This window comes from Ailuropoda melanoleuca, chromosome 9 (genome assembly GCF_002007445.2).
Source record: "Ailuropoda melanoleuca isolate Jingjing chromosome 9, ASM200744v2, whole genome shotgun sequence".
Taxonomy (NCBI): Eukaryota; Metazoa; Chordata; class Mammalia; order Carnivora; family Ursidae; genus Ailuropoda; species Ailuropoda melanoleuca.
This window is the reverse complement of record NC_048226.1, coordinates 95,367,341-95,390,762: the sequence shown is the minus strand read 5'-3', so window position 1 is coordinate 95,390,762 and position 23,422 is coordinate 95,367,341. Positions and strand designations below refer to the sequence as shown.

The 23,422-nt window shown below is 48.9% G+C and overlaps 1 protein-coding gene across 1 annotated transcript in view; it reads right to left on the bottom strand.

Annotated features, from left to right (window-relative positions):
• TG (thyroglobulin) overlaps positions 1-23,422 on the bottom strand; it is a 266,107-nt gene that overhangs the window by 138,473 nt on the left and 104,212 nt on the right. Inside the window, exons 33-36 of the mRNA XM_034668642.1 lie at positions 21,404-21,515; positions 19,674-19,753; positions 18,823-18,966; positions 12,127-12,189 (exon numbers count right to left, since the gene is read on the bottom strand). Of these exons, the coding sequence (XP_034524533.1) occupies positions 12,127-12,189; positions 18,823-18,966; positions 19,674-19,753; positions 21,404-21,515 (399 nt within the window). The remainder of the gene's footprint in view (positions 1-12,126; positions 12,190-18,822; positions 18,967-19,673; positions 19,754-21,403; positions 21,516-23,422) is intronic.

Genomic DNA, 23,422 nt, shown 5'->3' with positions numbered 1-23,422 from the left:
TGCAACTGTGTAAAGCCCTTCAGGGATGTGTGGGATCCGAAGCACTCTGCTTCTTGGCCCCTGTCCCCCATCCAGCCTCTCCCTGCCCCTTGCTGGCCCCGGGATCCTGAAGGACTTGCATTTCTCTGCGTATGTCAGGCCGAAGCACACCCCGGCCTTCTCTTCGTGCAGCCTCCTTACCCAGGATGCTTTCTTTTTTTTTTTTTAAATGATTTTTTATTATATTATGTTAGTCACCATACAGTACATCCCCGGATTCCGATGTAAAGTTCGATGCTCCATTAGCTGCGTATAACACCCAGTGCACCATGCAACACGTGCCCTCCTTACTACCCATCACCAGTCTATCCTGATCCCCCAACCCCTCCCCTCTGAAGTCCTCAGTTTGTTTCTCATAGTCCATAGTCTCTCATGTTTCATTCCCCCTTCTGATTACCCCCCCTTTCTTTATCCCTTTCTTCCCCTACTGATCATTAGTTCTTATGTTCCATAGATGAGAGAAATCATATGATAATTGTCTTTCTCTGCTTGACTTATTTCACTTAGCATTACCAGGATGCTTTCTATTCCCACCTTGGCATCTGACAAATGCTCGCTCCTTCTTTATGACCCAGCATGGCCGTGATGCACCGTGGTGTCTGCCCTGCCTGTCTGCAGTGAACTGGGGGATGCTTCCTGAGGCCCCCACTGTGGTAAGTGGTCAATCTCCTCCAATTCTGACTTCCTGTGCCTTTCTCCTGACCGGAAGGCAGGCTCCTATCTTTGCAGTCAAGACCTCCAACCCCCAGCACGGCACCTTTTCTGGAATGTAAGTGAAAATTCAGAATCCATTACCCAAAAAGAGGCTGGCATACACACAGTCACTGAATTGAACCACAGTGAAGTGAAAGATGAGCTGGTTTGCCCTAACACATTTCTCTAACTTTCCCGCCCTAGAGTTTGCTGCCATTTTCCTCCTCACCCACCCCCAAAGATCCTACCAAGGTCAAGTGCCAAACCCAATACAAAGCCTCCTGCCAGCTCCACACTCAGGCACAAGCTTTCCTGTACCACTCATCTGTCTCACCTCACTGATGGCCCTACACCCACCACATGGAAACAGCTCCAACGTCTGAATGCCGCAGGCTGTTTCGTGCCCCAGGGCCTTTGCACACACAAACCACTCTCTTTGAAGGAAAGGCTTTCTGAAACTCAGCCAGTTGACAAACTCCTGCCATCTTCAAACCGGCTAGTGTGTTCAAAACCTCCCTGGGACAACATAAATAAAGTGTGTTAGCACATGGTAGGTACCCCAGAGCGACGTATGTGTGAGAGTTCAGAAGTCACCTTCACCTTCACACCATCCCCACTGACCAATCAGGGTCTCAGAACCCTCTCTTCAAAGAGGCTTTGAATGGTGGCTTACACAAGAAACAAGGCTAAGCATTAGATGTCTAGGTAAGTCTAGGATTAGACGTCTATCCCTGTCACCCTTTCCAGAAACTCAAACCAACCAGATACTCTTATCTAACTCAGAGGGGGGTCAGATGCATGGGGGTTCAAATCCCAAGTGTTCATTTAAGCTTTCGGACCCTTATTTGAAAGACAGACCTTGCTACCATCTAAATTTCTTAGGAGTGGTAAATGATCTGTAAAATGTTTGGTGTTTAATACACATTTTCTCCCTGAATAGAAAGTTCATAAAGATGAGTATTTACACATACATGGTGTGTACATGCACGTATGTGCACTCACACACACTCACAATGCATGTCAGAATCACGTTGACATAGCACTACCGTGGAGGCGGAACTGTGCCCTCCCCCAGATTCCCACCAAAGGAATACACCCAGACTCCCAATTCCAATCTGGGAACCCTAAGCACAGATGGAATGCCAGCTCTGACATCCCTCCTGCTTCCAAATCACACTTGTCAAAATCACACTTGTTTAAAAATACTGTGACATGTCATTCTGCCTTACAAAGCTCCACTCAGATCCACAGCCTGCATGTGTGAAGGGGGGAGCCAAATTCTACATCCCTTCCTTTCTCGTGTTGGTCATTCAAATCCCAGGGATACAAATTATCACAAAACCAGAGGGGAAGCCCTCTCGTCACCTGAAGGTGGTCGTGCTCTGATTTGTTCATATCACACTGTATGCATTTGACATTCAGCGAGAGAAACGAACTCACTGCTGGCGAGAAAGCCAGTAGGAACAACGGTTGGAGACCAATCTGGCAACACAAACCTGGAGTCTTAAAATACAAAGTTGTCAAACCTAGTAATTCTGTTTTGGAGAATGTGCCCCGGGGAAGTAAGCTAGATGTTGGAATGAGCTTTCTGTACTCTGCGATTCACTGCGGTATTTCCATAATGGTGAAGAGTCATAAACAATCAAATGTTCAAAAATAGCGGAACGAGTTTGTGGAGGGCAGTGTTCCTACCTGGTGGCACAGTATAGAAACCATTGCTGATAACACTGACCTGCCGTTACCTGCTTCCTCCTCACCATACTGGGAGCATCGTGACAGTAGGAATGTGGACAGAGGATGAATGAATCAATGAATCAATGAATGAATCAATGAAGGAATGAACGAACGAATATAGACATGCATGAACAAAAATACACGTGCATGAAGGCAGGATTTAGAGAGATCTAGAACAATTTGGAAATAGACACAATGCTCTCTATTAGATAAAAACAAAAGAGTCACATTGTAGAGAGATTATAACTATTTCAGACCACAGAATAAGCCTAAAGAGATTAGAAGCAAATAAAGCAATGTTTGAACTGACATGGCTTCTAAGTAACTCTGTGATTTTTTCTTCTGTATTTCCGCACTGTTTGAACTTCCTACAGCTAACCGATACTAAAAGAGGACCCGTGTCCTGAGATTTGTGTGAAGGTCAGATGCTGCGCACAGGCTGAGGACAAAATGGAGTCTTCACTAAATGCTGAGAAGTTCCAAGAAAGACTATATTCTCGCATTTAATTAAACGCAGCATGTCTCTTCTGCTCTCCCTCCTGCAAACTGGAAGTGGAGGCATTTAAGAGGGTAATCAGAGGGGGGAATGAAACATGAGAGACTATGGACTGTGAGAGGCAAACTGAGGACTTCAGAGGGGAGGGGGTGGGGGAAGGGGATAGCCTGGTGATGGGTAGTAGGGAGGGCACGTATTGCATGGTGCACTGGGTGTTATACGCAACTAATGAAGCATCAAACTTTACATCGGAATCNCGCAGCATGTCTCTCTGCTCTTCCTCCTGCAAACTGGAAGTGGAGGCATTTAAGAGGGCTAAACCCCACAAAAGATAACACACAAAAACAAGAATGAGCAAACAGCAGATAAGGGAATTCAAATTTTTCAGGGGGGAGAAGCGGGGGGTGTGCTGAGGGACATGTCAGCAAGGAGGAGCCAGTACGCCAGGTGCCTACAGAGCAGAGTACAGACCCGACCTGTCTGTTCCACAGGTGCCCTGGCAAACCCAAGAAGCACAAGGTGTCACGGAAGGCAAGGGTGGGTCAGCCGCCCACACAGAGTGACAGTAACGGTAATAGCAGATTGCTCTTGCTCTTTGGGGCTCCCTGGTCAGCCATATGTACATGGATGGAACAAGAATNCTTTGGGGCTCCCTGGTCAGCCATATGTACATGGATGGAACAAGAATGACTCTTGTTTCGACCCTAAGTCTTGACATTACTACATGTTGCAGATGAAGGGGGGACATTGGAAAGGGCGATAAAAGAGACGGAGAGGCCAGAATGAGAAAAAATGGTTACAAGAGTTAAATGTGGTAGCCTCTGGAAGCAGAAATGGCAGGCAATAGAGGTGAGGCAAGGAACCAGTTGGGTTTTTGTAAACCATAAATCTTTGGACAATTCGAGTATTTCAATTGCTTTTACATTATCTTGATAAAAGTCAATATCAACCTTGGCCAAAGTCTGGCTGGGATATGTATTCCCTGCTTGGCCTTGGGTGTGTTAACCAACCCCAAGCCCCCCGTCTACCATCCATGACTTGGCAAATGGAGACTCCTACCTCCCAGCACTTCAGAAGGCTGCCACCAGATCGTACACGTATGATGCTTGCGCCCAAAGTCCTAGACATAAAGTCTTCAGGTGTTTAGACACAGATATAATTCTGTATAATGTGCAGGAAAAAATATCCATGTGTGCTTATGATCTCCAAAGTTATCTCTCTGAACTGGGGGGAAGAAACTCACAGCCTGGGCTGTTGAGGACATTTGTACTTTTAGCCACAGACTTGACTACATGATTCCCTCCTACACAAGCTATATTCTGTCTCTTCCGCCAGGACTGTAATGACAGGCGTCTGGAGCTCCTCAGACATCATGTCACGGGACAGGAATTAACATCGCTTCGGCCCTTGCAGTCATTTCCTGACTTAGGGAAGGCAGAATAAGGATGTGTGTCGAGGCCCAAGCTCGCCTTCCCTGCATCCAGCTCACCCCCGTCCAGAACGGGCCCACCGCGCCCACCTTCCCACACTTCCTGCTGCCTCATGACCAGACAGGACATGCGGAGGTGGGGCCGTGTACCATGTGCAGGACAGGGTGGCAGCTTCAGCTCCGGGCATGTGCCCTGCCTCAGATGTCCCCGTGCCACCCAGCAGGCCGAGGGCTGTAAGGCCGCACTCCTCTGCACTAAGAAATAGCTAGTTCTTCCCTTTGGGGCCATAGGTACTGCCATTCTTGACACTGCCCCAGGACAGTCCAGGTCTAGTCATTCTTGGACTGGGTCAAAGCAGTCCTTGGAATGAAAAGTGCAGGAACCGGGCTAAACTCTCCTCTGCTTCCAATGGATTGCACTATTCAGTCCAGGCATTTATTCTCTGGGAGCTGGGTTCCTCATCTGTGAAATGGGCATGGTGTCAGCATTGCCCTAGCTATGCTTGTGTGCAGCAGACAGGAGCTTGAATTAACGAAGGCGAGAGGGCCGTGTGAACTATCCACCACTGGGCAAAACTAAGGGGAAGAGGAGAAGAAGGGAGAGTGAGGTGGATCTCCCATCAGAGAGGTGGAAAAGACCATGTGCTTACCTTTCTCCGGGAGGGAAGGCAGAACCACCGAGGGGCAAAAACTGGGAGCATCATTCTGAGCAACTGAAAAGAAGAAGAGGCAGCCTTTTAGCTCCCCTGCCCCCTTAAAGGCATTAACAGAGGTTCATGGTGGTGATGGCGAAATCGAACCTGGAAGGCAGGCGGGCTGTGTTCAGCTCCTGGGGACACCCTAAATCGGTCAGGATGGACTAGGTTGGGGCACAGTGACAATCGCATCTCAGCGGCTTAAAACCACCATGGAGGAGGGTCTGTCCCTCACACCCTGTGTCCACTGCAGGTGGGCTGGGGCTTGGCTCTGTGTCATCCCCCCGCACCCCAGGTGGAGGAGGGCTCCACCGTGCCCCTGGCTTCCACAATACTGCAGCAGGGAAAGAGAACACAGCAAGCTTCTCTCTTGCTCTCTGGCTTCTGCTTCCAAGGGACACATCATCTGCACAAAGGTCACTGACCAAAGCCAGCGGTGAGGCTGGGGGTGAGGAGGTGCAGTCTGTCATGTTCCAGGAACCAGTGGGGGACAGCACATGTGCTGACGGCCATCACTTTCTGACTCTGTGCCCCTGGGTGAGGCACTTAACCCCTCTGAGCCTATTTCCGCATGTGCACAATGAGGATGATACAATCTAGCTTGAGAATGACCATGAGGAAGGCAGGAGATAATGGAGTGGCACAGGAAATGGCAAGTGTCTGTGGCACACAGCATGGCCACAGGTACAGAGCGTGGACTTGGGGCACAGACAGACCGGGACCTCCATCTCCGTGTGCCACTTAGAAACAGTGTGAAGGGATGAGTTATCTGACCTTTCTAGCCCTAGTTTCAGCGTTGATAAAATGAAGATGTTGTAAAAAATTAAATGAGAAACCAGGCATACTGAGTACGTGATCCATAAGGCCGATCTTCCTCCCCTTGCTCTCCCTGTACTGAACAGGTCTAAAGCTCCATCACTATTTTCTCCCAGGGGCCCAAACTAAGGAGCGCACACAGAATCTCCTTGCTCACCCAGCTGCAGGGGGGTGCCCAGCAGTCAAGGGCGGGGCTCTGGGCACAGCTGCCTAGAGCAGCATGGGCTTGGATGCTTCCGTCTGTGTAATCTTGACAAGTTATCTCACCTCCCTGTTCTCAGCGTCCTTGTCTATAAAACAGGGGTTACAACACTACCTATCTCAGGCCTGTAAGGTTTAGATGAGTTGGTACATGTAAAGCTTTGGGCATACAGTAGGCACTCAATAAATGCTGGCTGTTATTTGCTTTTAAACATTGCCCTTCTACAATGACACTCTTTGCCACTATCCGTTGTCCTCATCTGCCTCCATGAAAAGCCTCAGAATAGAGTCATGCTCTGTTCTGGTGCCTACAGTGCCGCCCCTCCCCTGCCTTCTTCACTTTGGTCCCAGCCTTTCTTGGTTCTAGAACCTCCACTTGTACTGTACCTTTTTTTTTTTTTTTTTTTTTTTTTTTTGCATGGGGTCCCCTGCCTGGAAACACCTGCTCCCTCCCAGGCATCATTCGAAGGCCTGGTTTCCCAGGCTTGATAACAACACCGAGCCAGCCCCACCCCCACAGCGTCTGATTCAGCAGGTCCTGGGTGGGGCCTGTAATCTGGCATTTCTAACAAGTACTCAGTTTAGCTGGGCTAAACTTTGGGGACCACTGAGCTCTGGTTTCGGTCATCCAACATTCTGTGAGCTCCTCAGGTGACATTCAGAACTATATTAACCACCGTCATGCCCCACTACACCCAGCGGGCCAGCTTGGTTTGTTTGTTGAAATATCTGTCTTTCCTGGAAGAGAGCGGTTCTCAGAGCAAAGGTCCTGAGAGTTAGTGCAATCTTCAGAGAACAATTAGAACATCTGTATCAAGGGCATTCAAACATTCTCACCCTTGGACTCAGTAACTCTGCTTCGGGAAATGCATCTTGAAATTCAAAGTCAGGGCAGCCAGCAAAGGAAACATTTATGCTAGCGTATCGTATTACATTGTGGTGTGTTGTGTCCTGTTGTATTATAAAGAATGCATATGGTATACACAGAGTACACAGTGTATTTTACTGCACTAACGGATCACTGGAACCTCTATAAACGTCTGACAGCACAGAAGCATTAGGTGAGCCAGAGCACATTCTGGGGGGCCCCACCATGCAGCTCATCTCAGCAGAGCACAGATCACGTGGCTCTCCTGCTGTTGCTTTCCTTACCTTTCCTCACCTCCTGGCAGTATTCCTCACTGGGGCTGTGCCTTTGGGATACGACAGAGAGCAAGTTGGTAGCCTACACTGGCCGTGGTGGGGACACTGACACCACGGCAAGTGGCAACCGCCACAAATCAGGGCTTCCCCTCACTGACCTTGCCAGCTATGAAACACTGGCCAGCACAGCACAAAACGTGGGTGACAACAGGCCCTACATCGTTGGGTTGCTTGGGGACTAAAGAAGATGTTGCTGCAAAATGCCAGCCTGGTGCTCGGACCAGCTTGGTGCTGAGTACCGGGCAGGAGCTGGCGGCAGGACGTGAGTGAGAATGAAGAGTGGACCGTTCCGTACCCCGACCTACAGGTGGCCGTTTCGACAAGGATTGCATCGAGGCATAATTAGAAGGGCTTTTCGTTTCCTTCCCAGGTTATGTTCCTGTCCAAGTGCATTTGCTTAGCAGAGGGCAGGAACCATGTGGCTTTGATTGCTTTTTTTTTTTAGAAGCCACATTTGACTTTATAAACAAACCAGAGACCCTGCCCCACTTGCAGGCCAGGCACAGCTGCAGAGAGAACGGGGCACCCTAGTTCTCTTCAAAGAGCAAAAGGAAGGTACCAATGCCCCAGAGACCCGCCCCTTCCAGAAAACCCTGGGCTCCGGGGGCACTGCCTGACCACAGAGCAGCGCCTGTGACTCCCACCCTGGATGCTAAGAATGCTTGCTCTCCGCTTCCTACTGCCTGGAAAGGGCTGCAAACCACCTCATTTGCATATGCTGTTGCTCAGCATGAGCCCTAGCTTGGAGCCCATGCATGGAACTTTCTGTCCACTGTGGACCGCAAAGTCAGACAGCACATTGCCGGGGCTCTCTGGGGTCCCCTCTTGGTGCTCCCTGCTCCTGGATCCCAGGAGGCTAAGCTCTGGCCTTTGTTCTGCAAACAGCCTGGTACGAGGTTATGTGATTGCCCCGTTGCCCTGTGCAGCTCTCTGAGGGCCTGAGGGCTGTGAGGGCCGGCCCATGGCGCACCCCACCTGCAGGGCCTGCTGCCTGTCCCCACACAGTGGCCACTACTCCCTTCAGCCCACTCTCCTTCATCTACATCCAGACTTTTCCTGGAGCCACTTTTGCATAGTCCTTTCCGTGCACCAGAAGCCTTCCGTGGATCCCGCCACAAGAATACCGGCCACATCCCTGAGTAGCTCTCTGATTACAAAGAGAATAACCATCTCCTCACGAGGGGAGAGAAATAGAGCCAGCTTCACAGGGCGGTAGTAAATTAATACAGGAGGATAAGGGCTCTGGAGTTATTTGTCAGGGCTTAGGAGATGTTCCGTTTCTCTCATAGCCGCCTCCTCAGCCCAGCTAACCCCTCTGTGGGCAGAACCCTCTGCCTCTCGTGTTCCCACGGCGTTTGACGTGCAGTAGGAACTCAGTGAGTATCACTTCCTTTCTCCTTTCTCGGGCTAGTTCTTCGGAAACGGGGCCCATGTCATGCTTCTTGTCTCTGGCTCTTAGATTGGAGCCTCATCAGGGCCCAGTGGCAAACGCTCAGTATGGATGTCAATACACTAATGGCCAAGCCATGGATCTGAATCAAGGTCAAAGTCTATTATGGAAAATCTTGCAAGACTTTTTATGTAAAAACTAATGCTTCCTGTGCCAGAACTGAGGGAAAGGAGAAGATCGGGGTCCTATGTACCTTTCAAGGCGCAGGCAGGCAAATGACAGAGCCGGAGTTCAGACCTAGTTCTTTCTGACTGATTCAATCATTATGTATATGGTTGGGTGAGGAAGACACAATTCCTGTGTGACCTGGGGCAGGTGACTTAACCTCCCCAGACCTCCCTTTCTTCCTCAAACAGTGGTTGTGAGGATTAGATGAGCTAATGCTTATAAATGCTGTATCCAGCCAGCCACACTGGAAGAGTGCAATGAATACGGGCTGGATTAGTCACACTGGAGGCCCTGGGCACGGTCCAGTTTCAGTCAGTGTCTGCAGAAAGAGAGCACCCCTGGGGATTCTTAATACCCTGGCCTGGAGTCTCTGGACAGAACTCTGAGTCCCCAGCCTGACCCCACAAAATATATACTGGAAAAAGCTAGGCGCTGTGCCATCAGATAAATAGAATAGGCGGAATGAGTTGGGACAATGAGCACCTTGGGTTCTTTGCTTTGCCAACTCCTGCCATGATGTAACGCTCTGATTCCCATGATCTTCCTGAATGAATGACTTATTTCTTAAGTTTCTTTTTACCCAAATCTTCCCTGAGCAATACAAAGATGGAAAATGACATTTTTCAGTCTTTGGTGGGGTGAGGAGGTGGGAAGAGGGAAGGGAGGTGAGGTGGGCAGGGAGGTTTTGGAGGGTAGGAGCTCTGCTTCGAAGCCCCCTCAATACCCACAGCTGGCCGCGGGTCTCCTGTGGGGCCACGGTACTCAGCAGGTTCACTTCTCCCCTGTCCCTGTGAGTTAGTGAAAGCCTATATGGAACATTCTTCTCTAAATAGAAACCCAGTGAAGCTCTTTCATCATTCAACCCTGATGTTTTTCCTAAAATAAATCAAGATGTTAAAATAAAATTAAAAGCGTAACCCTAACCCTGAGTGAATTCAGACCAAGGATCGGNTCGTGACAGTAGGAATGTGGACAGAGGATGAATGAATCAATGAATCAATGAATGAATCAATGAAGGAATGAACGAACGAATATAGACATGCATGAACAAAAATACACGTGCATGAAGGCAGGATTTAGAGAGATCTAGAACAATTTGGAAATAGACACAATGCTCTCTATTAGATAAAAACAAAAGAGTCACATTGTAGAGAGATTATAACTACTTCAGACCACAGAATAAGCCTAAAGAGATTAGAAGCAAATAAAGCAATGTTTGAACTGACATGGCTTCTAAGTAACTCTGTGATTTTTTCTTCTGTATTTCCGCACTGTTTGAACTTCCTACAGCTAACCGATACTAAAAGAGGACCCGTGTCCTGAGATTTGTGTGAAGGTCAGATGCTGCGCACAGGCTGAGGACAAAATGGAGTCTTCACTAAATGCTGAGAAGTTCCAAGAAAGACTATATTCTCGCATTTAATTAAACGCAGCATGTCTCTCTGCTCTTCCTCCTGCAAACTGGAAGTGGAGGCATTTAAGAGGGCTAAACCCCACAAAAGATAACACACAAAAACAAGAATGAGCAAACAGCAGATAAGGGAATTCAAATTTTTCAGGGGGGAGAAGCGGGGGGTGTGCTGAGGGACATGTCAGCAAGGAGGAGCCAATACGCCAGGTGCCTACAGAGCAGAGTACGGACCCGACCTGTCTGTTCCACAGGTGCCCTGGCAAACCCAAGAAGCACAAGGTATCACGGAAGGCAAGGGTGGGTCAGCCGCCCACACAGAGTGACAGTAACGGTAATAGCAGATTGCTCTTGCTCTTTGGGGCTCCCTGGTCAGCCATATGTACATGGATGGAACAAGAATGACTCTTGTTTCGACCCTAAGTCTTGACATTACTACATGTTGCAGATGAAGGGGGGACATTGGAAAGGGCGATAAAAGAGACGGAGAGGCCAGAATGAGAAAAAATGGTTACAAGAGTTAAATGTGGTAGCCTCTGGAAGCAGAAATGGCAGGCAATAGAGGTGAGGCAAGGAACCAGTTGGGTTTTTGTAAACCATAAATCTTTGGACAATTCGAGTATTTCAATTGCTTTTACATTATCTTGATAAAAGTCAATATCAACCTTGGCCAAAGTCTGGCTGGGATATGTATTCCCTGCTTGGCCTTGGGTGTGTTAACCAACCCCAAGCCCCCCGTCTACCATCCATGACTTGGCAAATGGAGACTCCTACCTCCCAGCACTTCAGAAGGCTGCCACCAGATCGTACACGTATGATGCTTGCGCCCAAAGTCCTAGACATAAAGTCTTCAGGTGTTTAGACACAGATATAATTCTGTATAATGTGCAGGAAAAAATATCCACGTGTGCTTATGATCTCCAAAGTTAGCTCTCTGAACTGGGGGGAAGAAACTCACAGCCTGGGCTGTTGAGGACATTTGTACTTTTAGCCACAGACTTGACTACATGATTCCCTCCTACACAAGCTATATTCTGTCTCTTCCGCCAGGACTGTAATGACAGGCGTCTGGAGCTCCTCAGACATCATGTCACGGGACAGGAATTAACATCGCTTCGGCCCTTGCAGTCATTTCCTGACTTAGGGAAGGCAGAATAAGGATGTGTGTCGAGGCCCAAGCTCGCCTTCCCTGCATCCAGCTCACCCCCGTCCAGAACGGGCCCACCGCGCCCACCTTCCCACACTTCCTGCTGCCTCATGACCAGACAGGACATGCGGAGGTGGGGCCGTGTACCATGTGCAGGACAGGGTGGCAGCTTCAGCTCCGGGCATGTGCCCTGCCTCAGATGTCCCCGTGCCACCCAGCAGGCCGAGGGCTGTAAGGCCGCACTCCTCTGCACTAAGAAATAGCTAGTTCTTCCCTTTGGGGCCATAGGTACTGCCATTCTTGACACTGCCCCAGGACAGTCCAGGTCTAGTCATTCTTGGACTGGGTCAAAGCAGTCCTTGGAATGAAAAGTGCAGGAACCGGGCTAAACTCTCCTCTGCTTCCAATGGATTGCACTATTCAGTCCAGGCATTTATTCTCTGGGAGCTGGGTTCCTCATCTGTGAAATGGGCATGGTGTCAGCATTGCCCTAGCTATGCTTGTGTGCAGCAGACAGGAGCTTGAATTAACGAAGGCGAGAGGGCCGTGTGAACTATCCACCACTGGGCAAAACTAAGGGGAAGAGGAGAAGAAGGGAGAGTGAGGTGGATCTCCCATCAGAGAGGTGGAAAAGACCATGTGCTTACCTTTCTCCGGGAGGGAAGGCAGAACCACCGAGGGGCAAAAACTGGGAGCATCATTCTGAGCAACTGAAAAGAAGAAGAGGCAGCCTTTTAGCTCCCCTGCCCCCTTAAAGGCATTAACAGAGGTTCATGGTGGTGATGGCGAAATCGAACCTGGAAGGCAGGCGGGCTGTGTTCAGCTCCTGGGGACACCCTAAATCGGTCAGGATGGACTAGGTTGGGGCACAGTGACAATCGCATCTCAGCGGCTTAAAACCACCATGGAGGTGGGTCTGTCCCTCACACCCTGTGTCCACTGCAGGTGGGCTGGGGCTTGGCTCTGTGTCATCCCCCCACACCCCAGGTGGAGGAGGGCTCCACCGTGCCCCTGGCTTCCACAACACTGCAGCAGGGAAAGAACACAGCAAGCTTCTCTCTTGCTCTATGGCTTCTGCTTACAAGGGACACATCATCTGCACAAAGGTCACTGACCAAAGCCAGCGGTGAGGCTGGGGGTGAGGAGGCGCAGTCTGTCATGTTCCAGGAACCAGTGGGGGACAGCACATGTGCTGACGGCCATCACTTTCTGACTCTGTGCCCTTGGGTGAGGCACTTAACCCCTCTGAGCCTATTTCCGCATGTGCACAATGAGGATGATACAATCTAGCTTGAGAATGACCATGAGGAAGGCAGGAGATAATGGAGTGGCACAGGAAATGGCAAGTGTCTGTGGCACACAGCATGGCCACAGGTACAGAGCGTGGACTTGGGGCACAGACAGACCGGGACCTCCATCTCCATGTGCCACTTAGAAACAGTGTGAAGGGATGAGTTATCTGATCTTTCTAGCCCTAGTTTCAGTGTTGATAAAATGAAGATGTTGTAAAAAATTAAATGAGAAACCAGGCATACTGAGTACGTGATCCATAAGGGCGATCTTCCTCCCCTTGCTCTCCCTGTACTGAACAGGTCTAAAGCTCCATCACTATTTTCTCCCAGGGGCCCAAACTAAGGAGCGCACACAGAATCTCCTTGCTCACCCAGCTGCAGGGGGGTGCCCAGCAGTCAAGGGCGGGGCTCTGGGCACAGCTGCCTAGAGCAGCATGGGCTTGGATGCTTCCGTCTGTGTAATCATGACAAGTTATCTCACCTCCCTGTTCTCAGCGTCCTTGTCTATAAAATAGGGGTTACAACACTACCTATCTCAGGCCTGTAAGGTTTAGATGAGTTGGTACATGTAAAGCTTTGGGCATACAGTAGGCACTCAATAAATGCTGGCTGTTATTTGCTTTTAAACATTGCCCTTCTACAATGACACTCTTTGCCACTATCCGTTGTCCTCATCTGCCTCCATGAAAAGCCTCAGAATAGAGTCATGCTCTGTTCTGGTGCCTACAGTGCCGCCCCTCCCCTGCCTTCTTCACTTTGGTCCCAGCCTTTCTTGGTTCTAGAACCTCCACTTGTACTGTACCTTTTTTTTTTTTTTTTTTTTTTTTTTTTGCATGGGGTCCCCTGCCTGGAAACACCTGCTCCCTCCCAGGCATCATTCGAAGGCCTGGTTTCCCAGGCTTGATAACAACACCGAGCCAGCCCCACCCCCACAGCGTCTGATTCAGCAGGTCCTGGGTGGGGCCTGTAATCTGGCATTTCTAACAAGTACTCAGTTTAGCTGGGCTAAACTTTGGGGACCACTGAGCTCTGGTTTCGGTCATCCAACATTCTGTGAGCTCCTCAGGTGACATTCAGAACTATATTAACCACCGTCATGCCCCACTACACCCAGCGGGCCAGCTTGGTTTGTTTGTTGAAATATCTGTCTTTCCTGGAAGAGAGCGGTTCTCAGAGCAAAGGTCCTGAGAGTTAGTGCAATCTTCAGAGAACAATTAGAACATCTGTATCAAGGGCATTCAAACATTCTCACCCTTGGACTCAGTAACTCTGCTTCGGGAAATGCATCTTGAAATTCAAAGTCAGGGCAGCCAGCAAAGGAAACATTTATGCTAGCGTATCGTATTACATTGTGGTGTGTTGTGTCCTGTTGTATTATAAAGAATGCATATGGTATACACAGAGTACACAGTGTATTTTACTGCACTAACGGATCACTGGAACCTCTATAAACGTCTGACAGCACAGAAGCATTAGGTGAGCCAGAGCACATTCTGGGGGGCCCCACCATGCAGCTCATCTCAGCAGAGCACAGATCACGTGGCTCTCCTGCTGTTGCTTTCCTTACCTTTCCTCACCTCCTGGCAGTATTCCTCACTGGGGCTGTGCCTTTGGGATACGACAGAGAGCAAGTTGGTAGCCTACACTGGCCGTGGTGGGGACACTGACACCACGGCAAGTGGCAACCGCCACAAATCAGGGCTTCCCCTCACTGACCTTGCCAGCTATGAAACACTGGCCAGCACAGCACAAAACGTGGGTGACAACAGGCCCTACATCGTTGGGTTGCTTGGGGACTAAAGAAGATGTTGCTGCAAAATGCCAGCCTGGTGCTCGGACCAGCTTGGTGCTGAGTACCGGGCAGGAGCTGGCGGCAGGACGTGAGTGAGAATGAAGAGTGGACCGTTCCGTACCCCGACCTACAGGTGGCCGTTTCGACAAGGATTGCATCGAGGCATAATTAGAAGGGCTTTTCGTTTCCTTCCCAGGTTATGTTCCTGTCCAAGTGCATTTGCTTAGCAGAGGGCAGGAACCATGTGGCTTTGATTGCTTTTTTTTTTTAGAAGCCACATTTGACTTTATAAACAAACCAGAGACCCTGCCCCACTTGCAGGCCAGGCACAGCTGCAGAGAGAACGGGGCACCCTAGTTCTCTTCAAAGAGCAAAAGGAAGGTACCAATGCCCCAGAGACCCGCCCCTTCCAGAAAACCCTGGGCTCCGGGGGCACTGCCTGACCACAGAGCAGCGCCTGTGACTCCCACCCTGGATGCTAAGAATGCTTGCTCTCCGCTTCCTACTGCCTGGAAAGGGCTGCAAACCACCTCATTTGCATATGCTGTTGCTCAGCATGAGCCCTAGCTTGGAGCCCATGCATGGAACTTTCTGTCCACTGTGGACCGCAAAGTCAGACAGCACATTGCCGGGGCTCTCTGGGGTCCCCTCTTGGTGCTCCCTGCTCCTGGATCCCAGGAGGCTAAGCTCTGGCCTTTGTTCTGCAAACAGCCTGGTACGAGGTTATGTGATTGCCCCGTTACCCTGTGCAGCTCTCTGAGGGCCTGAGGGCTGTGAGGGCCGGCCCATGGCGCACCCCACCTGCAGGGCCTGCTGCCTGTCCCCACACAGTGGCCACTACTCCCTTCAGCCCACTCTCCTTCATCTACATCCAGACTTTTCCTGGAGCCACTTTTGCATAGTCCTTTCCGTGCACCAGAAGCCTTCCGTGGATCCCGCCACAAGAATACCGGCCACATCCCTGAGTAGCTCTCTGATTACAAAGAGAATAACCATCTCCTCACGAGGGGAGAGAAATAGAGCCAGCTTCACAGGGCGGTAGTAAATTAATACAGGAGGATAAGGGCTCTGGAGTTATTTGTCAGGGCTTAGGAGATGTTCCGTTTCTCTCATAGCCGCCTCCTCAGCCCAGCTAACCCCTCTGTGGGCAGAACCCTCTGCCTCTCGTGTTCCCACGGCGTTTGACGTGCAGTAGGAACTCAGTGAGTATCACTTCCTTTCTCCTTTCTCGGGCTAGTTCTTCGGAAACGGGGCCCATGTCATGCTTCTTGTCTCTGGCTCTCAGATGGGAGCCTCATCAGGGCCCAGTGGCAAACGCTCAGTATGGATGTCAATACACTAATGGCCAAGCCATGGAGCTGAATCAAGGGNGCCAAGCCATGGATCTGAATCAAGGTCAAAGTCTATTATGGAAAATCTTGCAAGACTTTTTATGTAAAAACTAATGCTTCCTGTGCCAGAACTGAGGGAAAGGAGAAGATCGGGGTCCTATGTACCTTTCAAGGCGCAGGCAGGCAAATGACAGAGCCGGAGTTCAGACCTAGTTCTTTCTGACTGATTCAATCATTATGTATATGGTTGGGTGAGGAAGACACAATTCCTGTGTGACCTGGGGCAGGTGACTTAACCTCCCCAGACCTCCCTTTCTTCCTCAAACAGTGGTTGTGAGGATTAGATGAGCTAATGCTTATAAATGCTGTATCCAGCCAGCCACACTGGAAGAGTGCAATGAATACGGGCTGGATTAGTCACACTGGAGGCCCTGGGCACGGTCCAGTTTCAGTCAGTGTCTGCAGAAAGAGAGCACCCCTGGGGATTCTTAATACCCTGGCCTGGAGTCTCTGGACAGAACTCTGAGTCCCCAGCCTGACCCCACAAAATATATACTGGAAAAAGCTAGGCGCTGTGCCATCAGATAAATAGAATAGGCGGAATGAGTTGGGACAATGAGCACCTTGGGTTCTTTGCTTTGCCAACTCCTGCCATGATGTAACGCTCTGATTCCCATGATCTTCCTGAATGAATGACTTATTTCTTAAGTTTCTTTTTACCCAAATCTTCCCTGAGCAATACAAAGATGGAAAATGACATTTTTCAGTCTTTGGTGGGGTGAGGAGGTGGGAAGAGGGAAGGGAGGTGAGGTGGGCAGGGAGGTTTTGGAGGGTAGGAGCTCTGCTTCGAAGCCCCCTCAATACCCACAGCTGGCCGCGGGTCTCCTGTGGGGCCATGGTACTCAGCAGGTTCACTTCTCCCCTGTCCCTGTGAGTTAGTGAAAGCCTATATGGAACATTCTTCTCTAAATAGAAACCCAGTGAAGCTCTTTCATCATTCAACCCTGATGTTTTTCCTAAAATAAATCAAGATGTTAAAATAAAATTAAAAGCGTAACCCTAACCCTGAGTGAATTCAGACCAAGGATCGGTGACAGGATGTTCAAGGTAGACATCGGCAGGGAAGATTCCATTCAGCCTGCTAATAATTAACTCAAAATAAATCTGAACTGAAGCCAAGGAAGGCCTCGGGGATTAGTAAGCTCATGTACAAGGGCAAGGGCCAGATTCCACCAAGGAGTCCCATCCCTGGCCCCTCAAGTTGGAGATGGTTCTAGAACCAGAGGCCAAACCACTGACTGCTTTGGTTTGTTAGCTTATTAGTCAGTTTTATTTTTGTCAATGTATTAGTCAATTGATTATTAGTAAATTGAGTTAGAAGAAAACCAGTCAGACAAAGGGTCTGGACATTTTCCCATCTGATCACTCACGGGATATCAAAGACCCACCAGACAACATGGAAACGGAGGAGAGTGAAGTTTGGGGTCGTGAGCTCTGGGCTTGCAACCTGACTGTGTGGTTTGGCTGAATAGCTTCAACTCTCTTCATCTCAAAATGGACAAAATAATGCCTACTCCACAGGGTGTCATGCTTAGTAATTATACACCCGTGCAGAGGCCCCAGCAAGAGCAGGGACACATCACACATGTGGACACACAGCCTACCCATGAGTAATATCAGTTCTCCTCTCCTTCCCTCCTTTGGGCAATGTGTTGTGTTGGATGATGTGAAGAGTGCAGAGATCAAAGTTACGGATCTCTAAGATTCCTCCAAGCCAGATATCCTCTGACTCTCCTCTCCAGGGCAGGTGCCCCAGCAGGGCCAGCATCTGTCCTATAATCACTCTGAAACCAAGGAGGAAGCCACTAGTAGGAGAGATTGGAGATAATGAACCTCAGCTCAGCCTCTCCATTGAATACCTACCCAGAGGGGGTTTTCAATCTTTTTGTATCTGAGACATCTTTATGAATTTGCTTCTGGGACTCAGGGGGAGGCTGTCCAGTCTCCATGCAGCTGCCCACTGTTCCTCGAGTGTACCCACACCCACACACACCCGGAAGGTAGGAGCTGATAGTACCAGAGTGAGTCTCACTCATTGTTTTACCAATGGAGAAATGGAGGAAAAGGAAGACTTTTCCAAAGACAAACCTACAGTAGATGTCAGGGTGGGGAAGACACTAATATCTCTTCATCTGAGTACAGGAGCCTCTCCATCACACCCTGCAGACCATTCATTCATTCATTCATTCACCAATTTCAAGTTGAGCTCCTGAAATGTGCTGGCATATAATCAGCACATGTGTGTGTTGTGCCCACACTGACGCAACACTGCCTTGACCATGAAATGCCAACTCCATGTATATTGTCAAATACACATCGGTGCCCCCTCTTTCTCTCCCCAAGACTGCCATGTGTTCCCATTGCCCTGATTAACTGATAAGTTTCAAAAAACTAGGGACCTTGGCAGAGGGCGCATCTGTTGGTTTCCCCTGGCCAGCAAGAGCACCTTAACTATACTTTGGGGGTCCTCCTCTTCCTCCGTGCCTCCAGTCTTGCTGGGACTGTCACTCAACCCTCCCCACCCTCCCCCTGGCAGTGGGAGGATGCATAGCCCAAGCTGGGCCAAACTCTTTCCCTTGAATTTAAAGTTTGACAATAACCACAAAAACCTGGTGATAGAGAGGTGTCCATCCCTTCCTGCTGAGGACCTCATGTCACTGAGACCTAGCAAGTCATCTTTCCTTTGAGTCTATCGACAGACTTCTAGTAAATTCCTCTCCTGCTTATGCTGAATAGAATCAGTTTCTGTCACTTGTACCCAATGAATCCAGGCTAATCCACGTCCCAGTCCAAGAACGTCATCCTAACATGTGGTTGGGAAACGGTCAACTAGAGACGCCACACAGCTGTTCGGGACGGGTCACTCACCAGGTTTCCGGTACCATCCGAAGGGATAGGTATGGACCTCTGTGTCAGGGGAGCCACAGTCCAAAATGCGCCAGGCTCCTCTGTTTTCCTCGGTGCACGTCTGAAGTCCCAGGCTGTTAAGAGTTAGGCATGTCACCTCTCCTCCTGGAGCAAAGAGGAAGCGGGATCAGGAAAATGATCGTGACGGAAGATTCCATCTGGATGAGAGAACTCATGAGTTCTGCAAACTCATGCTCCAGCAGATATTTGGGGCACTCTACTGCATTCTGGGCGGGATCTTAGCCACTGATGAAAACCGTGGTACCGCAAGGAGCTTCTGGTCTAAGAGCACAGGGACAGAGGCAGCTAACCCTCACGGGGCACCCATCACATGACCAGGCCTGTGCTAGGGCTCTGTTTGCATCAGAGCACTTGACCCTCAAGCAAGAGCCTGAGGGGGTCGCATTTGTATCCCTATTTGCAGATGAGGGATGTGGAGTCTCCGGAATTAAGTGGTTTTTCCAGGATCCCACCCCTAGGAAGTGACTGAATCAAGTTTTCAATTCAGGTCATATTAACGGATCCAGAATTCATCCCAACCAGCTGCCTGAGCTGAGTCTTAGATGAGAAGGGAGTATGGAAGGAGGTCATTTCAGCTGGGCAGAAGTGCTGTGTAAAGGTGCCCAGCCCGTGGGCCTGGAGCTATCCCTGCAATCCCGGTAATTAGCCACCTTCCCTCTCCCTGCTCCCACTTCCCACCTGCGAACAAGGATCACACCTCCCCAACCAGCCCAAGAAGACCAGAGGTGCGAGCATGCTCTCTGGGCTGCGAAGAGCTGCACGCAGGCAGGCAGAGCTAATATTATGACTACCTTTCAACTGGGAAACATTGAGAAAGCCAAAGCCGGTGCAGCACGGGTCCGCGTCACATAGCCGTTCACATTCGAAGAAGCTGGTGTGAGAACAGAAAGGGAGGGCAAGAGTGTTTATGTGGGCAGCCCAGGACCTACTGAGTTACAGTTATTCTTACTTCTGGGGGCTTCTTTCTTCATGACTCCCTAAAGTGGGGGGTGCTTTGGCCAGTATGCATGAGTGGATTCCTAGCTTTGAGATTCCTTTTGAAAACAGAATTCAATTCTTTTCTCCTTCATTCATCGGCTCGTTCATACATCAAACATTTATTCTCTGCCTGTTACGTGCCAGGCTCTAAGCCAAGCTCACCCAGCATCCTGAATGTGTCCCTACCATCCTTTCAGACTGGGAGAAAGTCCAGCTTTGGGCTCTAGGAAAAGGAAGAGATGGTAGGGAAGATGTCTTCAGAAATGGGCGATTCCGTGGGCCTACAGTTGGAGTGGCCCAACCAGGGGCCTGTGGCCAAAGACCTGCACTTGTCCCATGACCCAGCTTCCCTCCATATCCTCTCTGCAATGCAGGCTAATCACACTCCACGATCATGCCCCTGTTTGCTGGGTCAGCACATCCAGACCCCAACCCAGGACCTACTTTGCCTAATAACTCAGTGTGGCCGCTAGACCCCACCCTCAGCTTCTAGGCCCAGTCCTGGAGAAACTTAGTGGCTCCAAGCCAGTGCTCCTGGGCTCAGTTCTAATTTCTCTCACCCTGACCACGTGTCCCAGTTCTGATCACTCATTCCTGACTCCTGAGAGCTCGCTCAACCCCTTAGCTTCTTTTCAAGGTGGGGACCCTGCCTCATTCTTGCCATTCTCCTGCCCTGTCTTAAGAGCCCCTGAACCCAAGTCACAGCCCGGTGGATAAAGCCTCCATGTCTTGGGCAGTTTTTCCAGTGCTGACTGCGTCTCTGCCCTGATGCCTATGGACCACTTGCCCCATGGTTCCCTCTCCCAGAGTCCTGTCCATCCGCCCACCAGCCCACCCATCACTTTGTTCTCCTTCCTAGGAAGCCCAATGTTAAGCTCCAGCCTCGATGAGGTGTTTTCCCATGGAACCACCCTTCTCTGAGTCCGCAGCACTGGGATCAGGCTCGTCCCTGGTTCCACCCCTCCTTCTCTAACCCTGTCCCAGCATCACGGGCAGCACCTGCCAAATCTCAGGATGGTCTATCCTGTAGCATCTTTTTACGTCCGTTTTCAGAAGCAGGTCTTCCACACCAGCAACATGACACAGTTTCATAAATCAACAACACTTCATAGACCGACAGATCACAGACCACTGACTCTTGAATTCTAAAGTAGAAAAGAATCACCAGGAGGAGAATCTTCCTGAAAATCCACATTCTTGAACCCCATTCCAGGAAATGCTGATTCAGTAGGTCCAGCGAAGGACCTACATGTGTGGTTTGTAAAAAGTCCTCTTGGTGATTCTGATGGGTGAGAGCCATAGACTGGGCTGACAAAAATGTCACCTTCAATTAAAACAAGTAAATCTCAGGGCTAAATTTTGGGTTTCGTATCAGTAACTTAGCTACCGTTTTCGGGTATGGTCACCTCCTCATTACCTTTGCACTCTTCACTTCAGGTTTGCAATTTTTTATGTGTACACTTTTAACTGATATTAAATCACCGTCCTTATGGATGTAGAAAAGTCTTAATAATAAATACTTGAGGGGACAGAAGTAGCTTACCCACTGGAAATGGATTTTTCAGACATGGGCACTTTGTTTCTAATGGAAATCCCCGTCAATGTTTGGAATGGCAGGCGAGTGTAAAAGTGCTTCACTTTATCTCTCAGTATAACTACACAGGGGAAGAAAGAAATTGTATTATTTAGGGAGAGATTTGTTGTATCCACGAAAATATGAAGATGAGGATGTACGGACCGACCGACAGCTTCCAATTAAAGATGGCGTATTAAACTCACACACTTACTCTCTGCTCTCCTTCCAAATCTCAGGGAAAAAACAGTAAGGGGATTCTTGTAAAGTTTCATACCCACAAGGATACAGAGAACAGAAGAGGGGATGGAGCAACAAAGTTCTGGAATCTAGAAAGCACACAGAGGAGTACAAAGTTGACTTCGGAGACCTAAGAAAGCTGAATCCTCAACTTTTCTGTGGGAAGAACAAGAAACAACCCTATCCACCTTCTGGAATCCCCAAAAGTTTAAGTATGGGCATCACTGGGATGAAGGTGGACTAAAACAGGAGAGGCTGGAAATCTCCTTAAGAAGCAATTTGGTCGTTGAGGAAGACATAAAAAGATGGAAAAATATTCCATGCTCATGGATTGGAAGAATTAACATAGTTAAAATGTCCATGACACCCAGAGCAATCTACACTTTCAATGCTATCCTGATCAAAATACCGAGGACATTTTTCAAAGAACTGGAACAAATAGTCCTTAAATTTGTATGGAACCAGAAAAGGCCCCGAATCTCCAAGGAACTGTTGAAAAGGAAAAACAAAGCTGGGGGCATCACAATGCCGGATTTCGAGCTGTACTACAAAGCTGTGATCACAAAGACAGCATGGTACTGGCACAAAAACAGACACATGGACCAATGGAACAGAATAGAGAACCCAGAAATGGACCCTCGGCTCTTTGGGCAACTAATCTTTGATAAAGCAGGAAAAAACATCCGGTGGAAAAAAGACAGTCTCTTCAATAAATGGTGCTGGGAAAATTGGACAGCTACATGCAAAAGAATGAAACTTGACCACTCTCTCACACCATACACAAAAATAAACTCCAAATGGATGAAAGACCTCAATGTGAGACAGGAATCCATCAAAATTCTAGAGGAGAACATAGGCAACAACTTCTATGACATCGGCCAGAGCAACCTTTTTCACGACACATCTCCAAAGGCAAGAGAAATAAAAGATAAAATGAACTTATGGGACTTTATCAGGATAAAGAGCTTCTGCACAGCCAAGGAAACAGTCAAAAAAACTAAGAGACAGCCCACGGAATGGGAGAATATATTTGCAAAGGACACCACAGATAAAGGACTGGTATCCAAGATCTACAAAGAACTTCTCAAACTCAATACACGAGAAACAAATAAACAAATCATAAAATGGGCAGAAGATATGAACAGACACTTTTCCAATGAAGACATACAAATGGCTAACAGACACATGAAAAAATGTTCAAAATCATTAGCCATCAGGGAAATTCAAATCAAAACCACACTGAGATACCACCTTACGCCAGTTAGAATGGCAAAGATAGACAAGGCAAGAAACAACAATTGTTGGAGAGGATGTGGAGAAAGGGGATCCCTCCTACATTGTTGGTGGGAATGCAAGTTGGTACAGCCACTCTGGAAAACAGTGTGGAGGTCCCTTAAAAAGTTAAAAATTGAACTACCCTATGACCCAGCCATTGCACTACTGGGTGTTTACCCCAAAGATACAGACGTAGTAAAGAGAAGGGCCATATGCACCCCAATGTTCATAGCTGCATTGTCCACAATAGCCAAATCATGGAAGGAGCCGAGATGCCCTTCAACAGATGACTGGATTAAGAAGCTGTGGTCCATATATACAATGGAATATTACTCAGCTATCAGAAAGAACGAATTCTCAACATTTGCTGCAACATGGACGGCACTGGAGGAGATAATGCTAAGTGAAATAAGTCAAGCAGAGAAAGACAATTATCATATGATTTCTCTCATCTATGGAACATAAGAACTAGGA